Here is a 23,296-nt window from a genome sequence, read left to right on the forward strand (position 1 = left end):
AAAAAACCAAAACAAAAAACGAAATAAGTTGCAGGACAATCAAGCTGTCATCTTTACTGGTTAAATATTTGGCCTTGTGATGGCTGCATCTCCCGCCACACATTAAGTTAAGCCTACACCACATTTTACCTATTCTTTTCAGTTCATTAGTAATTTCTGTTATACACTACATTTCCAACAGCCGTCAAGTCATTGGCTCCAATTGTAAGCTAAAAACCTTGAAATACAGCTCACAAAGACATAGTTTCAATTTTAAAAATCGCTAACTGTTACCACGAAAAGTCAGGCTGTTGTAGTTATTACCAAATCAAATTCAAATGGGAACAAATTCTTCATTATGCCGGGGACTATTTTCGGTGCTACGGAACTACTTACCTGAGATTGCAAACGTGTCTACAGCCAGCTTATTAAGTGGTTTGAGGAAAAAGTTGTCTGGCCCGGTGCATTGCGATGATGAAATATGCTGCCCAGAGCAACGGCATGGCTCTTTGACGTGTTTTTAATCGTTTTTTTAATACAATGGAGTTCTATGGCTGCTGGGACATGGCTTCATTGGGCACCGGCTACATGGACGAGACTTGTTGGCAAAACAAAATCATTGCTGATTTTGTTATTTTCATAGGATTTGTTGACGGTAAGCAATGCATTAAAAAACACCAGCCTTATCCTTTAACTAATATTAGTTTGTCAAATTAGGTAGCTGAATATTTAAATACCTAATTTGTTGTCTGTTTGTTTTTCTCCCCTCATGTATCATTTTAGTTTGGCTAGTCACTATATATGTTCCCTCATGTCTCATTTATGCAGGTCAGTCTATTCAGTTCAGTTGTGTTTATGTTAAGCTGTAATTAGGTTCTGTTGACCTCAGTTGTTTTGGCCAGACTTATTTGATTTTGTATCTACTCATTTCTTGAATATTATCATTGGTTTTGTTACCCTCCTAATTTGTAAATATTTTGGGTAAATAAAAACCCCTAAACAATCCAGTCTACCTGTGATTCCCTGTGTCTTTGGTTCGGTCCCTCACATATGGTGGCAGCGGTGGGATCAGCCAGTAAGGGCACAGGTAGATTTTTTTTCTTTTTCCTTTTTTCTTGCCAAATCCTCCTGGACAATGATACCATGATACGAGGAGGAAGAGCTGGAAGGGGAGGTCGGACACAAGGAGGTCGGGAGCCACAGTCAGAGCCAGAGGTGCCAGATGAGTTGGAAACACAATCGGATGAAGGAGCTACCGGAGCTCCTCCGTGCCCATATGGGGCAGCAGCAAGCCTGTGAGGCCCGACTCAGTCAAGAGGCTGCACGCCAAGAGCAGCGGTTCAAGGAATTGAAGCACCAGTTTAACCTTCTTCAGCTGGAGGTACAGGCCCGAACCTCCCCAGCTCCAGATCTGCTAGTAACAGAGCAGGATCCTCATCGACCTGAAGCTTCAAGCCCAGATGCCATCCATTCTTCTCCAAGAACTGTTCCAGAACCTGGGACCACCTACCGAGAGGAAGCCTGGTCAGGTCAGTCCCAGTTCTCTCGGGAACCAAAATTAGAGAAACTTACAGACTCTGATGATGTTGAGCACTTTCTAATAACATTTGAGTGGATTGCAGTGGCCTGTCGGTGAGCCAGGGCTGACTGGGCTTTCCATCTCATAGCCCTATTGACTGGTAAGGCTAGAAGTGCTTACGTACATATGGACATTGATGATTCCCTTGACTATGACAAGGTTAAAACTTCTATCCTTAAAAAATATGACATCAACCCAGAGACCTATAGGCTGCGGTTCCGTTCTGTGGATGTGGAGCCGGATGAATCCCCAAAAGAGCTGTATGTGAGATTAAAGGAGCTATATGGGAAGTGGATTCAGCCAAGAGGTAAAACCATTGAGGATATTGGTGCTATTGTGCTTGAACAATTTCTGCAAATGTTGTCTCCTGAGCTGCAGGTTTGGGTCAAGGAACGTGACCCTGGGTCCGCAGCAGAAGCAGCAATGCTGGCTGATGTGTTTGTGGCTGCCCGGAGGAGGAGCCAGCCATGGAGCTAAAGTTCCTGGAAGGCTGCAAAGGACACCCGTAGACCTGGTGCCCCTCAAAGCAACCCGAAACCAGCCGCAGGTGTGGGTAAGGCCCCTGTAAGGGAGATCCAGCCAGTTAATGCACCATTCAGACCATCTAGCAAAGTGTCCATTTGCTACCTCTGTGGCCAAGAAGGACACACCAAACTGATGTGCCCAAAGAACCCAGTTAAGTTGACCCAAATGTGCTTTGTACCTAGGCTAAGCCAAGAACCTGGGTTAGCGCTAGAAAAGCCTAGGAGGGAGACTTCGGTAGAAATCAATGGTCAAGTGCTCAGGGCCCTCATTGACACAGGCAGCTCCAAGACCTTTGTGAACAGACAGTATATACCACCTCATGTGGTGCACACTGATTAAGTCATCCCCATCTGTTGTGTGCATGGGGATGAGAAGCCCTACCCTACAGCTGATGTCTATATCAAGGTGCGAGGATAGACTTACCTTTTGAATGACAACCTTCCATTCCCTGTGGTGCTGGGCAATGACTGAGAGAGAGAGAGAGAGAGAGAGAGCGGTGAGTGAGCGATGCCCCCACCCCTCGCGAACGGAGCATCAGATGAGCCGATCAGCGCGATCACACAGCAGTAGAAGAATGTAACAATATGGAAAGGAATCCTTCCAAAAAACGAAAAGGTTGGGCAGAGAAATTGAGGGATAAAAAAATAAAGGACTGTGAAGCTGAGGCATAATAAGGCAAAAATGACTGACCTTTTCAGTTGTGCAAGCACAAGCAGCATTTCCATTGCCGATGATAAATGGCATCAAGAGGCTCAGTGCCTCTCTCTACACCTTCCCCCATCCTGAAGGGAGGTAAAGGACACTGGGCTCAGCCTCTCTCTACATGCCCACCCCTTTACTCCACCTATTAATTGTTCATAGTTTATTGTTATTAGACGTTATAGTTTATTACAATTTATTGTTACCTGGTGTTGGTTAATTTTAATATTTATTGTTTAAAGTTACCAAATTAAAGTGATAAAAATGGCAATCCGTGACTGATTTAATCTGTATTGATATAGATTATATCACCATTTAAAATATAGCCCTTTATCATGATGCACTAAATGCACAATATAGCAGCCTGTATCTGTTGTGGTATCCTCACAGTGGTGGTCTGCTGGCGACAAACCGTATGTAGCACTAATTTATATATACTGTACAAGTAGTGACACTAAGTCTTGCTGTATTCATGTATGCGTCAATGGGGTGGGGATGGTGTGGAATATAGGCAGGCTGGATGTGGGCCGGTCTGGGTCAAAAAGTCCAGGGCCATTTTCTTGTCCCAGTCCGTCCCTGCTTCCCACTAAAGTCCATCAAAGCCAAATCTGTTGCCTTTTGTCTTGTGCAGTTTTTCTCTAGAGTAGGTTTCCCCCGTGAGATACTCACTGACCAAGGCACTAATTTCATGTCTAAGTTGCTGAATCAGGTGTATCAACTATATAATAGTTGCTGCATTAAGAGCCTGCGAACCACGCCATACCATCCACAAACCGATGGCTTGACAGAACGCTTCAACCAGACGCTCAAACAGATGCTGCGCAAGTTCATCAGCACTACAGGCTCAGACTGAGACCAATGGCTTCCATACCTCCTCTTTGCCTACAGAGAGGTTCCCCAGGCCTCCACTGGATTTGTCCCTTTCGAACTGTTGTGTGGTCATGAGGTAAAGGGGACCTTTGACCTTGCTGAGACACTTGGGAGGGAGAGCAGGGAAGAGGAGGGGGGGAGCCTGTTAATATTGTCTCCTATGTGGTCCAGATGAGAGACAAGCTGGAAAAGATGAACACTCTGGCTCAAGAGCCTTGAGCCCTTGAGTCCCTCACAGGCCTTTACAATTGAACTTCAAAATCTGAAAAAATCAATTGAACAAAATCTGCATGTTCTTTGCTTTGTACATTTGCCAGCACCATAGCTCCTGCATCACATCGCTAGCTTGTCTGGGAAGCTAAGCAGGTCTGGCTGTGGTTAGTCCTTGGATGGGAGAACACCTGGTGCTGGAAGTGGTGTTGGAGGACTAGTAGGAGGTGCTCTTCCCTCTGGTCTCATGAATAATATCCCCAATGCCCCAGGGCAGGACACAGGGACTCTGTCCTGTGAGTGAGCACCATCCTTCGTTGAGATGGTGACGTTAAACCGAGGTCCTGACTCTGTGGTCAATAAACATCCCATCGGCACTCATCGCAAGAGTAGGGGTGTAACCCCGGTGCCCTGGCAAAATTCCCAAAACAGGCCTTCCTTCCATCATGGCCACCTAATCATCCCTCGTTACCTAATTGGCTCTTTCAGTCCTCTACTCTCCACTGAGATAGCTGATGTGTGGTGAGCATTCTGGTGCAAACTGGCTGCCGTGCATCACCCAGGTCAACTCATACCCTCCCCCAGGATATGTGAAGCGCTTTGAGTATTGAGTACTTAGAAAAGCGCTATATAAATGTAATCAATTATTATTATTATTACATATTAGTGATGGTAATTTGAAATCATAAACATGCTTGTTATGAATTACGACTTATGTGTTTCAGTCAGCATGAGCTTCTGAATATTAGGAACACTATGCCTGCTGGCTTGTATCCCAAATTTTGGAGTTCTCCTGTGGGAAACATTTGGAAACCAAACATCCCAACTCTGCAATCTTCATTCTGGGCAACTTGAATTCATAAAGAGAGAAAGTGAAGGCAGCCAAACCTTCCAAACCACAATCTGGAATTGGAGTCCAGAGACTGACCGTCAGATGAGACATTCATACTATACTGCTATAACCTGCCGAAAGGAAACCATTATGCAGTAGAACATTTCTAAGACACGTTAACTGAAGAACTTGGGAAATGGAGGGACATCAGAGCAATAGAGAAGAGAGTCAGAGAGGAAAACTGCTTGGCTAAAACCCAGCTCAACATGACCATCAGAAACACCAGCTCATAATACAGGACCAAACTTTGCCAACAAAAACTCTCATACAGAGCAGCAGATGCTTCACTGACTAGTTATAAGACTTTCAGAGAGTCCCCACCACACTAACAAATTATGTTAACTCCTTCTCTTTATACCAGCCTTCCTCTGCTGTCCATGCCTCAGTCTTCAGATCTCAGGTTACAGTGCCAACCCCCACTGCTGGTACCAGACTAGAGGGGACCACAGACTTCTGCCCACCTACTGGACCTCATTTGAAAGGAAAATATTAAACCTGCAATAAGCGATATCAGACCTTATAACCAATCCTGAAATTAAAGTGTGCTATGTGGAGATTTTAGGAAAGTTTAGCTTAGCTATTAGCCTTTATGCACGGTGCTTTGCAATGTTTGTCTTTGGTTGGCCTCCGTAGTGCAGTTTTAAGTGTAAGTAGTGCAGGCTTTATTTACAAATTTGTTGCAGTCTCTGTCACCCTCTAGTGGTCAGAAAATGTAGCTTATTGCAGCTAAATTCAGTCATTACAGTAACTCAGAAACAATATATTCATGTCCAAATCTGGTGAGGGGCATCATGTCTGCGCTTTCCTTTCATTTTTGATGTAAGTAGCTGTGCAATTTATTCTGGTAGCGACGCAGCAAGTTTCCAGAGGCGGCATGTCACATTGGCCCCTCCATATTTGCATAAAGTAGAGGTCAAGTAGCCTCTCTAAACTCCCAAACCTCTGGAACAAAGTTTTAAACTAGCCTTTGTAGATCTAAAATGAATCAAGATTCAGCATCTGCATGACCTATTTCTCACCTCACATATTTTCAGAAACAGATTTCGGTGTTCTGTGGACTATTGGAAAGTTTCCGAACAAGTCGCCTTGTTTTCCAGTTTGAAAACCAGAGACAGAAACCAAGGACAGCCCAACAAGTTGTGTGTTTGTCCAATCAGGTGCAGCCTTCGGTCCATGGCAGATGAAAGTGACTAGGCTACAAACCAGCATGTACACAGCTACTGTTCGTCCAAAGTTTGAAATAAAAGGAAAACATTACATTGGGTTTGAATATTTATATATCTAATCATTTTTGGGAGGAAATTGTTCTTTATGTTTCTGGGAAGGAGAGCACTTGCCAATCATTTATCGGGACACTGCCTCCACTATTTCAGTGGCATGCCCGTCTAGTGGCCAATATTGGGAAGCAGCGCGACAATGATCCAATGATGGCCCGTGAAAACGTACCTTTAGTGTCATTACAGTAGCCTAATGTATTATTCACTTACTCCTATTAGCGGATTAATAATAATATAATAATAATGTGTCACTACAAAGTCTACTGAGTTTCAAGAGATACTCATAAAACGTAGTGTGTGAAACGTAGTCTATAGATATTTAATGTCTGGGCCAAGGTTAAACTTAGGGTTGTGGTTAATGTTAGAAATAGGGTCAGGTTATGGTTAGTTAGGCTAAGGTTAGGGTTACATAGTGTGGAGATGCACCAAATAGGCAAGTGACACTTTGTTTCACATTTGATTTTTTGTCACTTGATAGGACTATTCAAATAAAGTGTTACCCAAAACATAATCACATCAAGTTGTTATTCTGGCTATAGTTACTATAGCTGTAGCTAAACTGGAGAAACCAACTGTAGGGCTGTAGTGTGACGCTGTAAGCGCTGTAAGCTACAATTAATAAATTGTAATAGAAAGTGGTAATAATAAACCTGTAGGTTAGCTACTGATTCATTACTGATTCATTATAGTTTTTGAGAGCATTAGATTGCATTTTGACAAAGAATAAAGTTTTACAATGAAAGGTTTTTCTAATTATAATTTTGAGTTTCACTAATTTTTGTGAAAAAAATATGAAAAAGACATGAGAAAGCACAAAAATAAAGCCACCCCCCACCCCCAACCAGTTCACAAAAGCTTTTACATTTGCTGCTCTAAATAGTTCTGGTAGGTCTTTCCTGGAATTAATCTTCTGGGGCACAGGAAGTGATGCGCTTTATGTTTCCAGGTTATTTGGAATAAATAGAAGAAGAACTGGGTAGTTAGCATCAGTAGTGATAGCCACCATGGCTGAACAGACAAAGAAGAGAGTGCCACCTACAGAAACTCAAACTTCATCAACAGAATATCCAAGGAAACAGTATTGGACACACTGTTTGTTTGGCAGGTGATAAGCACTTAGCACCAAAGATGGAGACAAATGAAAGAAAGTTTCACAGCAATGAGCGCTCAGCACCGAAGATGGAAATATAATAAAAAAGCACCACAGCAATGAGTGCTAAGCACCAAAAATAGAGACAAAATAATAAAAAAAAAACAAGGATCTTTCAGAGTGCCATGCAAAATCTTGCATTACTCACTACTTGCACTACTTTTTTCTAACCCTTATTAATAGATGGTTCAGGTATATTAGAAACAACAATGCCTCTTCCAATATAAATGTATTATTTTAGGCATTTTAGAATAGTTAATCAATTGTAGCGATACAAGCAAAACTATTTGAGCAACTGCAAAACACAAATGAGATTGTTTGCACAGTGCATTGCCCCTTTCTCTGTCCTTCTCACATGTGGACCCCCCCGTGGAGCAAAGCAAGAAGGGCGAAAGTAAAAGAGAAAGTAAAGCGGAATGCAGCTAGAGGGACTCATGACAACAGGTGTGAGGCAGACTGGGGATAGATTAAGTGACTTTCTCTTAAAAAATCTGTCCAATGTACTATTATGATAGAAATATAATAAGATAATATAGGATTAATCACTAAGACATATATATTTTTTGAATTGTATTTAATATTTAGCACAGGCAGACAGAAATGCAGAGAGACGAGGGGGAGAAAGAAGAGGACAGTGAGACAAATACAAGAGATGGAAGCAAATATAACAGATGAGTAAAGTAAAGGAATATAACAACACCGCATTGCAGCACTCCTAATACACAGAGATTATGTTTGACACTGTAGATGCCCCTTTTTTTCATTTGAGCACCTGCCCCTGAAGATCTCTCTGCACGTCCCTGCTTCAGACGTGGCACATTACACCACTTCAGCCTCAGGAATTATGTCTTCTCTATAATGTATATAATATATAATAACCTGAATTTCCCCAAGGGGATTAATAAAGTGCTATCTTATCTTATCTTATCTTATCTTATATTATCTTATAATGCTCAAAATATACATCATAATGGCATCTCATTCAGTCCCACCTAACCATAGTACACTGGGCCAATGCACTATTGAACACCACAGATCTGCAACCATACTGTATGTGCTTGAATGTATAGACACTGAATAGTAATGTATATATGTAGAGTGTTAGAGACATAGTCTACTACAGTATGGATTATATGTCCTATGCTGCCCCCTTGCATTGTATTTAAGTACCAGGTTAGGGTTAGGTTTATGGTTAGGCCTGTACCAGGTGTCACTATTTAAAGCTACAATGGGTTATGTTGTAAGTTGTCAATCTGCAACGATGCCACCAGACTAATTACTTTATTGTGTTTGTAGAGGCAAGTGATAGTGATTCCCAAGTCCTTCTTTGTGGCTGGTCTGCCCTTCCAGATTTGTCTTTGAGAGACATCTAGTGGTACAAAAGTATACTGCATCTAGTGGAGGCGTCACCAATTCCTAATGTAAGATGTTGAGTTGATGTTTCGGTTTCTTTTCTCTTGGTCAAACGTGAGAACATTTAACAGATAAAAACTAAAGTGACTGACTCACTTAATATCTCTGTCTTTGTTTTGCTGCCAAACACCAACCTCACTCTCTAGACACCCAGGACACAGTCTGGAGGTTAGACAAAAAGGGTATAATTTCATAAATTTGTTGTAGGCTATTACACAATGACTATTTCTGCTTTGCTCTGCCCATATATTTACTGTTTCTCTTTTCTAAGGACACGTATAACCTGATCTCAAAAACCTATCCTTGGAAAAGGAAGGATTTGCATTTTAATGGCAGCCTATCAGCTCACCTCTTCCTGGACCTGGACAGCCGGAGGCCTGCTGTCTGTAACAGTAATGCAAAGTAATGGGACTGCAGAGATAGCAGACACAGCAGGGGAGCTGAACCACCCTGCAGACAGAAAGTAATGCTTCCATTCAGTCGGCTTATCCTAACTTGGTTAGCATACTTTTCCTTTTTCTCTATTCCTCTTTATTTTAGGGACCAATAAGTAAGGTTTATACTATGCCATCTCCCAAACTGACCATAATATATCTGCGATGGTTGATAGGGTTGGTGATGAATAGCAATGACTCAACAATTGCTGAAAGTTTTGGCTTTCAAAACCCACTTTCTTTTTGTAACAAAACCCCACCCATTGGAGTTTCTAAGGCAAAAAAGCCTCGTTCTAAATCCAAAAAAGCAAACGATAAAGCAATATTACTATTCCACTATTTAGCATGGTGATATATTACCTCTTCACTAGACGTTTCTGTTGGATCCCTGCTCTAATTAGCTTAGCTTAGCTTAGCTTACTCCTCTCTATTGTGAAAATGTGGCTTTTCTCCTCCATTACAGGCCAGCGTAAGCTGTGTCAGAGACCTGTCCATGCTGAAATTCGACTAGTCCCCAATAGAGGTATATAAAAGTCTTAATTTACTTAATACCCTGTTAAATACCTAAAAAAAAGTACAATTTGTATTTCAATCTTAGCATTATGTGGTAAATTTTAGTCTAGGTTGCTTTCTGGTGAGGAGAGATCACAGAACAACATAATTGTTAACTCTCTCTCTCATATGAAAAAGTTATGTCAGTTGAGTGGAAAAAAAAAATGTTTTAGTTAGCTTGTACTGTAGGCCCTACAATAAAGGTTCCAAAGGGGTTCTTGTTGGGGGGGCAAGGATCTACGTAGAACCATAAAACTCCTATGAGGACAAGCAGACTTTACTGGCTCAACTAAATATTGTCACACACACACACACACACACACACACACACACACACACACACACACACACACACACACACACACACAAAACCACATACTTTACATGCTCACATTCCCTGCACAGAGTATACAACATTAATTCCTTTAATACTACTCTTTCACCTCATTTGCCCCCTCTATTTTTTAAAGTACAGCATTTTAAAATAAAGCTGCAAAACCTGTTAAGTGGCATGGGAAAAGTGCTATGCAAATAGCGCTAAACTGAATAGAAAAACGATTTTGCACAATCCTTTGTCTTTGTCTCTTTCTAGCACTTTCTCTCCCTTGTTTATAAATGTGTGACCTCTATTCTGCTCAAATGTAAAACTACTGAGACAGGAACATCAAGACAGTTCCTGAAAAGTGTCTTCCCCCGCTGGCCACAGAGAGAGAGAGAGACAGAGCTGCTTTACACTGATAAAAAGTGGAGCAGGAAGCTATGAAAGCCTTTTAACAAGTCAGCCAGGAAGTCATATTTCCTTGTAGGGCTGAGAAGTCAGACCGAGTCATTTGCATCTCCCTCCCTCTCCGCTCTGACATGTTTACTGAGTGGGAAGAGAGCTGAATGATAACTCCTGTTTGCTTTTTGCTCCGCCTGTCTGTCTCCGCTCTGGAGGAATTTCAAGTCAACCTCTTGTCTTGTAGGCATCTTCAGAGAGGCTTCTCACTGCAGGGATGAGCTAAGCTGCTGTTGGTTGCGTTCCAAGTGGGACAATGTATAAGCAGGAGTTATCTGGGTCAGTGGGATCATAATACAGGTAGGTGTTTCACTGCAGGAATAGGATGTGTCATGTGCATGCATGGCTGTATATGCATTTTGAGTGTGTTGTTCAGTGTCCTGGGCTCAGGATGGGTGTTGTCTGTCAGTCTCAGTGGATGTGCTGAACATCTGTATTATTCCCACGACTCCAGCTTCTTGCCATGGCCTCTGAAGGAGCTGCGGAGAAGAGGGCCAACCTGGTGGCATCCAGGGTCCACTGGAGCAACGTGGAGCTACTCGAGCCGGCTCAAGACGGGGAGGCTCACGGTATGGAACCTACGGCAGGGACGCTTCAGCATCGTCAGGCCAAGATCCGTACCGAAATGAAGGATTCCCGAAATGCTCAATCCGTGTTAGTAAAATCACTACCGGAGGACCGTGGCTCAGTAGGGATAATAACATCTTCTAAAGTATTACGGTCACATACGTAAACGTCTTAAAATGGCTAATAACCTCAGCAGTATTCCATAGTGAGGTAAGCTTTCGTTCCCGCAGTTGGATTAGAGTCCTTCAACAAAGTTCAGTTTACCTACTATTTTATTAGTACATAAATCTTTAGTAAGTAAATTCCTAGTATACATCATAGTAAGTAGTATCAAACTGATGTAAGTTCCATGAGGACTGGGTCTTTTAATGGAAAAAGAAACATGAATGAATGCGTTTCTGAACATATGAATCACTTTTGTTACTATATTGGTGGTTGTTTGCCTTATGATCACCAACTGGAGATTATAGCTTCCCCTCCTTTTTGTTTACCACTACATCACTGGGTAATTAGACTACAGTGAGATACTGCATGTAAATATCTTCCTTGTTCAGACTAGATTTTGTCTCATGCAATATTATTAGTAGCTGGGTGCAGGATGTTTACAGTAAATGAAAAGTTTTAGTAGCCTACAAAACACCACCATTTTAAAAATATTTCACTTATTGCAAGTAAAACTCACTATGAAACATTACTGAGGTTATTAGCTACCATTTACATACAGAATAGTAATATTGACAGGATGCAATAATATTTTTTTGTAATAGCATCGCATGACAACGTCTCCCCAGAATGGATATCTAGCATTTTGGAATGAAGCCTGTCAAAAGTGACTTTGCTGCAGTTCAACGGTCAGATCTCAGTGGCAGCTTCCTGCTTTTGTCACTTCTTGTTGCGTCACCATGTGTATAGTCATGCAGTGTCGGTGGTTGATTATCACAGGAGTCATTATAATTTGTTTTATCATGTCAACCACAGGAAATTCAAGCCAGGACAGTGTCAGAGAGTGGCTTACCACCGCCGACACTGAGTGAGTATCAAAATGGAAACACAGACTGTTAACTAATGGAAGCACTGCACCTCTAAAAGTCACCCTTGGAGCTGATAAAAGTATTCTTATTTTCTGACAATGCCAGTATACTTTTGCGGTTACATCATTCTGGTAATGAAATTGTATAAGAATTACACTAATTTGTGATATGTTCTACCAAAGGAGTGAGGCAAAAGATGTACCGCTTTCCGCAAAAAATGTATTTTTATTTTTAAATAAAAAGTAAATTAGTAAATTAAAATCTTGACTAGTACAACTTTAAAGATTAAAAAAAAAATGGACTAATCCACTTTTCATAGCTCAGCAGTGATATTCAGTCTGTGAGGATTAGTGATGCTGAGGGAAAATCCCCTGAGCTCTCATGTCAATCGCAGCACTACTGACCTGAGAGCTTTACTTACTGTTAGGTAAGATGATTTCAAGTAAGATTTCATGTAAGATGATGGTTTCACAGTTTATACCAAGACACCATATGGAACAACAACAACAACAACAACAACAACAACAACAACAACAACAACAACAACAACAACAATAATAATACATATACAAATATAAAAAAATATTTAAAAAAGCAGAATTTACAAAGTGCTTTACAGTTTGTTTGTTTATTTATATAGCTTTTTATCACAAGCAAGTCTCAAAGGACTTTACAGAGAATGAGCCTAACTAGATCTGATCAACAATCAACCATAGAACAGAATGCTATAGGACAAACACAAGGAAGAAGAACAAAGCATACAAACTGCAGATTTAGCAAGACATAACAGCCTACCTATTTTAGCCTAACCTACCTAGCACCACCAGCCTTAGACCCTCAAGGAAAACCTTATTAGGAAAAAAAAGAAAAAAAAGAAAGACACCTTGGGTGGGCCAAGTCCAAAGAGGGATCCCCCACCAGGACGGCTTAAGGAAGGAAGGAATAAAAACAAAACTAGAATACATAATGAGGAGATAAAAGAGCACAAGCAAGATAAAATACATGAAAAGGAAGAAAAATAAATTCATAGATGAAATAAGATAAAAGGAAAAATAATAAACAACACAGAAGAACAATTATGTAAAAGCAAGTTTATAAAAGTGCATTTTAAGAAGTGATTTAAAAGACGAGTCCAGGAGCCCATTGGTATACATATACATTGGTGTGTGTGTGTGTGTGTGTGTGTGTGTGTGTGTGTGTGTGTGTGATTTCTCGTCCTCGGTCCCACCTTCTAATAAAATGTGACCTGTGCTTGCAGGGAGGATGCAAAGCATGTGCTACCAAGGGAAGCTGCAGGTACGTCCCATGGAAATGCTTCACTTTCTTGCTTTTAAACCAGAAAGATCATTGTTGCCTCTGTCCTACTTCAACATTATTTTAGCATTTTATTTGATGTAATTTTATGTACGATCCAATTGCCTGTGATGGTGAGTACAATGTCTCTTTGACTCAGAGTACTTAATGTAAAGTAGCCTGGTGAGAGCTTTCAAACAATGGCTGGAATGAAGTAAAGAATGACTGTAGTCAAGTTAGAACGTGACTGGCAAGAGCTTGGCTAAACTGCACAGTGGAAAATGAGGAACACATTCTTGGCTGTATGTATTGTGTCATAGATCACCGGTGAGTAAGAGAAAATGCCTAAGTTCTTTGGTAAAGGTCACACAGCTGATGTGCAGTGAAATACAGAGTTACTTTAGAGTGTGGCTAATGTAAATCATTCTTGCTGGTTCATAGTGAGGGACATCATTGGTGCTTTATGAAATCCCTTTTAATGTCCTGAAATAGGTTGTTGTCTCACTAGTTTTTAGTTCTCCTCATTTTTAGTTATGAGTAGAATGTTATGAAGAGCATTTTTACACCTTCACCCGTCCTCCTTAAGACTGAATTTAAAATCCACTTCCTGAATTGACGGAATTGAAAGTAAATCCAGCACCGTCGAATGAAAGGCCACACTTGGATTAATTTACTGGCATTGTTGCTGAGCGGTGTGTATTGTGTGACCGCCACCACCTCCCCGACACCCCACCCCGAGGCCAGCCAATTCAAACGGCATGCAAATGATGGCTGAGAAAACCATGGGAACGGCAACTTGCTCCTTACGCCTCCGCTCTCTTCCCCCCTCACCCTCCAGTGAATCGGCCCTGCTTGGCTGTTATGTCACCCAGGATAAGACTGCCTTTGTCCACTTCGCCTGCTCAGTGAATTCTGCTGTTTCAAGTTTGCATGGTGGACAAACAGATTCAGCCACTGTTGGGAGGCCTGAGTGGAGCTTCATTTTTTCCCCAAATAATTCTGTATGTTTTAGTATAGAGTCTTCCATATAGGGCTCAAACTGCAGTGATGCTGGGTACTGGAGAATGACAAAAACATATCATCACTTGGTTGTAATGTCTCAAGAATCTAGGCTTAAAAGCTGCGCAATTTCACCAAATTTTGTGAAATGAGGACAAATTCTGAAACATATATTATATGTCATGGACACGAATTGTGAGAACATTGTGTTCTTCCACCATGAAAGGATAATGTGACAGTAGCATGACTTGGACAAGCCATTTTCACCTGTTTGCCATGTGAAAAGGTTATAAGCAAGTAAAACAACATTGGTTAGGGTTAAGGCTATAGGCAACTAAAAGTTTGGTTAAGTTTAGGCAACTAAAACAATTTGATAAAGGTTAGGTTAAGTTTTTAGTCATGGTTAAATAAGAAAAACTTTATCTGAAAATTAAAACTTCACTCACAGTAGAAAACTTGAGTTGGGAATTGGTTGCTGGAGTTGAGTACTAGATCAGTGTCAAACTACTGCCTGTTTTATAGTCGTATCTCCTGGGGGGGAAACAGATTTCTCTCACGTTTTGTGCATAGAGCATGTTATTTGCATTTTGAGACATTGCACTCATTTCACAGCATTTTGTGAGACAAGCCTGCACAAAAGTCATGTTGTTTGTTGTGATGTTGTGATGTTTTCTTCTTGCTGTTCTAAGTCCTATGTTGTTGTGTCCTTGGTCCACTGCAGAGCCTCTGAGGAGAAACCCCAGCAGCGAGGATGACCTAGCCCTGGGTGTAGAAGGTAAACAGCCTCCTGGCCTGGACTTGTATGGTGCCATTCTCAGCAGGAATGCTTTACAGACAGACTGTAGCACACAGGTTCTGCAGTTTTGCAAAACATCCAAATGGCTTTTTTTTAAAATATATTTTTTATTAGAGAAAAATAACAATACAGCAACAAGACCAAACAATAGAACAGCAACATAAACAGGTAAAAACATAAAGAAAGAAAGAAAAAAAACTATGTACATAGCAACTGTAGAACAAAATATATTAACTTTACAGAATGAAGACCACAGCCCACTTAAGAACAAAAAAAGAGGTCAGACTGATATACGCAATCACATATATAAACATATATGCATGTACATATATACACACATACACACATACTGTTATCAATGTTTAGAACATCCCACAGAGTTACAGAACTATTATACAGCAAGACAAGTAAAAGATGGAATCAAAAGCTAGCGATGCTATGCTATAGGCTAACCCAGAGGTCTAGCAGCTCATGCTAACCAACTGCACCCAATAATGTTTAGCCACTTACTAGCAACAGGTTGTTTGTGAGCATATCGCTTGACAGATATTTATGTGCAGCAAAACTGTGACAAGCTAACGTTTGCTATGTTGCATCAACAAGAAACGTAAGCTAGCTAGCTTGTGTGGCTAACGTTAGCTACATCACAGGTTGCTGTCCAATAGGTCCTGTACGGACCGGACTGCTTGTTTAGAAACCTTGAAATCTCAGCAGCCATTGAGGTAACAGAAATGTTATCGGAGGGCGGGAATAGCCAAGGGGTAATGTCTTTATCCGTATAGAGCTTGCCGTAAATATATAATTTGTCAACGATTAATCTTACGCTGCTTCCCTTTAGCTTGTTTTCTCTGTGCACGGGATAAAGTTTGTTCCTCCTATCCACAATCTCTGGTGGAGGGTTTGTCTGCCTTTGTCCGTGTGCATGAGTCGACTCTTTATGTTTAAAGTGCTCAAACTTCCACAATCGCTCGATGTCCTTTCTTGAGTATTGCGTCATTGTAGGAGCCATCCACAACACCTCTGCTGCTCATCGTCATTATCCAACAGTAATACTTTGGAAAAGAAGGCTTTAAAGAGTAACTAAACCCCACCCAAATTTGTGGTAAAGCCTGACATCTACTGGTGAAAAGTAGGGTACTGCACTGGTAATCTGCTATTGGCTGGTCTTTGGTGCCAGGCGATGTCCCCACCTGTTGTACTATATAGCGGTGATATCACCTGGCACCAAAGATCAGCCAATAGCAGATTGCCAAACCAGTACCCTACTTTTCACCATTAGGTGTCAGGCTTCACCACAGATTTGGGTTTGGGATTCAGTTACTCTTTAACAGTGTCCTCCATGTTTTCTTCCTTCATCTCAGGGATCCCTCTGAAAATTAAATTGTCTCTCGTGGATAAGGTTGTAAGATCCAGCATTTTTTTCTTTAAGTTTGAAATTCTCATTAGAGACATAGTTTACCGCTGACTGTAAGTTTCACCTTTCCTTTCAGCACCTTGGTTTCGTCATGCGTCTGCTGTACTAGATCAACAGTGAATTTTGTTGTATCTTTCAATTCCTTAACATCGCCTTGTAATGAAACCAGTATGTCCAGTTTTTTAAGTTTTTCATTTATGGCTTCAACCACAGTCATAGTGTTTGAGGTCATTTGTGGTAGCAAAGATGAGAATTTCCTGGGCTGTCCAAATCTCAGATATAGCATTTAGCAGACTAGTGTGAGGATTTGATCCTTATGCCTTCACCTGTGTATAAGTCACCTGGAGAAGGGCTTGGTGTTCCGTCCTCCATAAACAGAGCAGGTACCTGTCAGTCGGCTAGAAATGATCTCAGCAAAAACAAAAACGAACACCTGTTGACAGGTTTTTGAAGCAGCGTTCAATATTTAAAAGTCCCGCATTTTGTTTCAGTCTACCGTACCACATTACAGCCAAGCGTTCTCACTCGCACATGCTCAGTTCTTGCCCAAATTATTTATCTACAAGTGTGCTTAGACTTCTAACACCATCCAGTATACAGAGAGGAGAAAAAGTTGTTGCAAGGATGTTTTGTGTATTTATACTGAGGTGAAGTATTGGCGGACTGTTTTGCCTCTGTACTCCTTACTGACAGTTCCCAGGACACAGGGGAATGATTTAAGTCAGTGGTTCTCAATCATCGATCATTGAGGCCCATAGCTAAATTCTGACAGGCAGCAGCTCAAATCAGATTTTCTTAAAAGCCTAAACAGCAAAAAAACACATAATCCAATCTTTTCAGGAGGGAGATAACCCACTTGAAATGCAATTCAAATCTCATCTCTGAAAATGCAACTCGGTCTCACCGGTCAGATCAGATTTCAAGTATTGTTTTCCCCGTCATTCACACGTGACAAGGCTTTGACATCACAAGTTGTGACAGGAAGAGCAGAGAACAACAAACAAATAAAGAGGTTTCAGCCTCTTCAACAACATAGCAGATACCAGCCTCCTCTGCCGTTGACATCGTCTTGTTCTGCATAAGAAAATGCAGTAACACTTTATAATAATGATCAGTCGTAAGCCATTTCTAAGCTTTACTTAATAATTAACTACATAATAATAATTTATACATGTTTTTAAATAATTCATAAATAATTAGCTATTATGTTAATTAAACATTCACAAAATATTTATAGATGTTTTTGTAAATAATTCATACAACATTCACTAAAGCTAGTTAATGTGTAGTAAAATATTTGTAAATGTTTTAAGAATTGATGAAAAGCACTAACAACGTATAGTATGATCCTAGATAAGCCATTTGTTAATAAAGTTAATAATTAACAAATATTTTCTAATGATTGCTAAATCATTTGTTATTTGTAGAAGTTTTATTTGTGGACTGCCCTTTTCCAATGTGTTTCTCACCTGTTATGAATGACATGTAAATATATTAATGAATCATTTACTAGTTATTTAAAAACCTTTTTGCAGACCCTAATCTAAAGTTGAAACTAATCACCATGTACAAATATCTATTGAAGTTCATAAGTTACTATCGTTTTGCAACTGTTTCTCACCTGTTATAAATGATCCGTAAATGTTCTCATGAATCACTTACTAGTCATTTAAAAAGCTTTTTGCAGCCCTAATCTAAAGTGGCCGCACATAACAATCTATAAACATTACTTAAGAATATTAAACCATTTTCTGTCTCATAGACAGCTTTCGGAGACATTTCTTTCTTTGTGTCTAAACTGGACCAAGCGATGAGCAAGCAAAGATATAAAAAAGTAACAGTAAAATGAAAATGTAAATTTATAGCAAGAAAATCCTGTTCGAACAACTTTTAACCAATATGTTTGTCAAACTGTAAAACACAACCCCCAACAATTGCACCCCCGCTCCCTTAAGGCCAAAACACACTGCCGCCATACGGCGTGCGCCAAAACAGCCGCCCCTATTATTTTCTATGTACAACCCTCACACCGGCGGCGGCTAGGCGCGCATCGACGCACCGCCCCGCGACACTTCATGCCACTGTCCTATTTCCAGCGTCGCCGCCCCTGAAAAAACTTTTTTTTTTGTCCCACGCTGTGTGTGGTCGGTCGTCTTCCTGTTGATGCGCTGCAGCGCGACGCTTCCTATTGGTGCTAGCGGCGGCACATGACTCGTGTCATATGTGCTGCGGCGGCAGTGTGTTTTGGCCTTTACTTTCAACGACCATCGATGCAAACAGCCCAGTTTCTTCTATTTCACTACTTACTTATTAACCCTAAACATATTTGCAGTCATGTTAGTTAACTCGTTCTATGTGTCACGTTGAGCATACTTCACATTTATAGAATTGTCTGATATTTGCAACAGTTTTGTCAAACTTGCCTATAACCTGTAAAAGTTCATTCAAGTTGCCCCTGTTTGTGCCCTCTTTGTGCTCTGTATGCAACTGTTTGGTATGCTGTGAAGCACAATGAAGCTCCATGGATTCCTTGTTTCCTCTCACTGTTTTTAAATATCTATCACTCAAAGCATTGCTTATTTTTGAACTGGCTTCTTTTCTAATATTGAACTCTCATTCATGGAATACTTATGCCCGGCACTGGCATTGTGTGTTTCAAATGAGGCAGTTGCTTTGTGCCAGTTCTGTTTAGTGTCGAGATGGCAGTAACTATGTTACATATTTTATGACAGTGTTCTGTTTTACACATGATCTCAATTATAGAGGAATTGTTGTCTGGTTGTTATGACTATCTGAATTATAAAAAATGATTATGAAAATGTCAACTTGTAAGGAAATGCTTGGGGCAGCTGTGCCAGTGCTATGCAAATTTCGGATGGAGCAATAGACCTGGCAAGCCCCGCCCTTGAGCCATTTATAATATGTGAGAAACACTTGCAAATAGATCACAAACAACTTATAAACTTCAATAGATATTTGTTTATGGTGAATAGTTTAAACTTGTGATTAGGGGCTGCAAAAAGTTTTGTATGTGACTAGTAAATGATTCATGAATACATTTACAGATCATTTATAACAAGTGAGAAACACTTGGAAAAGGATAGTCCATAAATAGTTTGAACTTTAGAGTAGGGGCTGCAAAATCGTCTACAAACGATTAATAGATTTTTAATTAAATTATGTAAATTATTAACAAGCAGTACAGAAATGGATTATCAAGGATCATATTATGCATGGTTAATACGTTTCATCAATACTTAAAATAATTGTAAATATTTTACTACACATTAACTAACATTAGTTAATGTTGTACAAATGATGATGTTGCACAATGTTAAAAAACACCTATAAATAATTTGTGAATGTTTATTTAACATAACTTATTTATTAATTAATTAACTAATTAATCACTTAAATACATGTATAAATGATTTGTTTATTATTAGTTCATTATTAAGTAATAGCTTATAAATGGCTTATGACCGATCATTATAAAGTATTACAGACAACCAATGTCATAATGACAGCAAAAGATTATCTAAACACACAAATGTTATTTTAAATCTCATTCATTTTCAAGAAGCCAGAATTGAAGAGGCCCCCCCAACCCCCCCCACCACACACACACACACACATACACACACACACACACACACACACACACACACACTTTTAAACAGTTCCTCCTTGCGTTATGTCCCGCCCACATCCTGTTTCAGCTACAAATACATTGAATTATGGAAGATGTCGAAATGCCTTTTCCTTATGACTTTAACACACAGAGGACCAACTAATCAGTGAAATCAGCTGCTATAGTGTGGAGCTTGTTAAGCAGCTCTGTTTACCTCTTAGCGGCTATCTAGCAGGGCTCGAGGATGGAGGGATGAAAAGAAGAGTGAGGGAGTGTTTAAGGCCAGGGATGGATCTGTCAGAGAGACAAGGAGAGTTAAACCAAGCAGGCTCTAAATGTGGATGAGGAACGCTGTGCACGTCATTGGCATAACACAGCTGAGACCTACAGTAATACAAACAGAACGAGGTGATCCTCACCAGTCCCTCCCCTCTCTCTCTCTCTCTCTCTCTCTCTCTCTCGCTGCTGTTGTGTTTTATGTTTTAAAGTGGTAATCCGCAAGATCCTCTTTTTTATTTCATTTTGTCTCCATCTTTGTTGCTGAGCACTCATTGCTATGGTGTTTTTGCACTGCACTTCCAGAGATCACATCAGTTAAACAGTGCGGCCAGTACTGTGATGTCTTTTTCCTTGGATTGTCTGTTGATGACATTTGAGTTTCTGTAGGTGGCGCTCTTTTCTTTGTCTTTGTCATTTATTTATATGAAAATGTTGCAGGTTAGTACTGTACTCAAAGGTAGTTTGGAAAGAGTAGGGGCACAAAAATGGCAGAGCAACAAGAAAAAAACAGGGTCAGGGCTTCCTTGCATGCAAAAAAGTCATAGAAGTAATTGTGTCCACGTGTCAATGAATAAAAGTGGCACATCGTTTCAACCTAAACAGGTCTTCTTCATGCAGTTTTTGTTCCTGACTTTTGGAAGATGTGCCTCCTTTATTCATCGACATGTGGACACAGTTACTTCTATTAAAGTGAATTTTTGCATGCAAGGAGAACAAAGTTCGGACGATATAAGTTGGATGCATCAGTCCAAAATGTTGTTGGCGTCCTCTCTGTTGCAAGAGCAAAGAGAATAAGAGCTTCTCAGGTTCAATAAAAGCAACTTGCGCTGCCAAAATTTCCTCAGGCTCCATAAGTTCAACAGCCGACGCCACAATCTTAGATGTCAGTTCACAAGAATGCCTTATCTCTGTGGTTTGACAGCAGGCGCTCCCTTTGTATCCTCCAATGCCACCCTATCTTTGCATCACTAACCTCTCTTATGTAAGAGCGAATGACACGGCACTTAAATGAGATCAGAGCACAGTGGACCAGAACAGAACAAAACCCAGCCACCAGCCATTACCAGCCTGGCAAGGAACAGGTTTTTTTGCGTTTGCCTTTTTAAGGGAAGCTCGCAAAGCTCTTAGAGAGATACCGGCTGGGATAAGAAGATAGAGGGTCCCGAGTGTTTCGACAGGCTTTTGACAGAAATGGTCTGTGCATGAAATAAAAACACAAGGTATGCCAGTGCAGAGGGAGAAAGACCACTTTGTCCTTGACACCATGCCAGCGTCAAATGGAGTCACAGCCTAGGAGAGGGAGGTAGAAACGACTGCCAAAACCCAAACACCCTCTGGAGGAAGGGAGAGAGGGAGGGAGAGAGAGGGGAGAGAGACAGTGAGAAACACTTGCCTAATATAGCAAGTGGAGTCTTGACACCAGCCCTGGACAGGATGTGCTGACTTGATGTTTTTCACCCACAGAAAATCAAGGAGATGTTTCCCCACGCTCTCTCTCTTCCTCTTTTCCTTCTGTCTCTTTTCTCTCGCTGATGTTTTTCCTCTCCGTTTCTGTCATTTATGGCTCCAAATATTCCCCCCCAGTTTGGTTCCGCGTCCAGATAACACTGCTTTTCTCCCCTGCAGCGTCTTTATATGGTAAACAGGGAGTGAAGACCGTCCAGGAGTTTCTGCGGTAAGCATGGCTCTCTCCTTCTTGTTCTCATCTCCTGTCAAACTGTTATGGAGTCAAGCAGCCGGTTATGTAGCGTGAGGATAAAGCCTTACAATCTCAGGCAGTGATGGAATTCAGTCTAACACAGCTGCCAGATATTAGTCGTAGGAAATGCAGTTGTGAATGAACATATCAACATCGAAACTTAAAAACATAGTCCATCACAATACACTAGAGTTGGAAACTGTCAAGCATAGAGTTGGAAACTGTCAAATTTATTTACCAAACAACTACTAGGAAATAGGACTTTGAGACATTTCAAAATATGTTTTTTGCTCCTTGAAACTGTTAAATATTTGCTAATATTCTGTCTGTCTGTGTCCTAAAAACCCCGTCTGACGCAGATCCTGTGAACAAAAATGCATAGTGCTCAATAGATTATTTTTAATATTAACAATAATATAGTAATTTCAATATTATATTCTTTTATATTACATTTATTCTATATAATAATACATTTTAATAAATTATAGTAGTTACATATGTGATACTAGTACTACTACTGCTACTATTACTACTACTACTACTAATAATAATAATAATAGTTTCTGTGTTATTTATTTATTGACTTACTTATTCATTTACTTATTAATGTATTTATTAACCAGGAAGTTTCATAAAGCCTGGCACAAAGAACCATAACCATAACATAATCAAGATTATCCAACAAGTGGTAACCTGTGCAAGAGCTGCACCAAACATATCCCTGTTAAATGAACTGTGAGTTCCCAGCTGCTTCTACTGGTTCACCATTAAAGTTGAACCATTAATTCAAAGAATGTTACTCATATCAAAACTTAAAATAAATATATAACTCTTTGGAGTAAGAAACATAATTGTCGCTTTAAGATGGCTTTAAGCTCTTTTTTGTGGATGCAATAATAAATATTGAGATGAGTGGTCAAATTTTCATAAGTCCTGAATCATGCTCCTCTTTTTCATCTCTGTGGTTCAGTGTTACATCAGCCAGCACTCTTTTAGAATGAATATGTTGTGTCTGTAGACTGCAGTAGATTTAAACAGCTCAGACCAAGCTGCTGTGAAGCTAGCTACTACTGCAGTTTGTCTTTAATTGACAGTTGTTGTTATAAACTGTGATGGACAGCTTATGTGCTTGGACAGATAGATAGCCATGTACCAGCCAAGTCATATTTACCATGCAAATAAAGATCAGCTCCCTCCCCTCCACACAGAACCCAGGGCATAGTTTGCAT

At 40.4% G+C, this 23,296-nt stretch overlaps 1 protein-coding gene across 1 annotated transcript in view; it reads left to right on the forward strand.

The window, feature by feature from the left end:
* The first annotated feature begins 10,821 nt into the window (after window positions 1-10,821).
* The window catches only part of itprid1 (ITPR interacting domain containing 1), a 38,777-nt gene continuing 26,302 nt past the window's right edge, over window positions 10,822-23,296 (forward strand). The window contains exons 1-3 of the mRNA XM_071899398.2: window positions 10,822-10,927; window positions 14,970-15,023; window positions 21,995-22,043. Coding sequence (XP_071755499.2) covers window positions 10,822-10,927; window positions 14,970-15,023; window positions 21,995-22,043 — 209 coding nt within the window. The remainder of the gene's footprint in view (window positions 10,928-14,969; window positions 15,024-21,994; window positions 22,044-23,296) is intronic.

Source organism: Centroberyx gerrardi, chromosome 22 (assembly GCF_048128805.1).
Source record: "Centroberyx gerrardi isolate f3 chromosome 22, fCenGer3.hap1.cur.20231027, whole genome shotgun sequence".
Lineage (NCBI taxonomy): Eukaryota > Metazoa > Chordata > Actinopteri > Beryciformes > Berycidae > Centroberyx > Centroberyx gerrardi.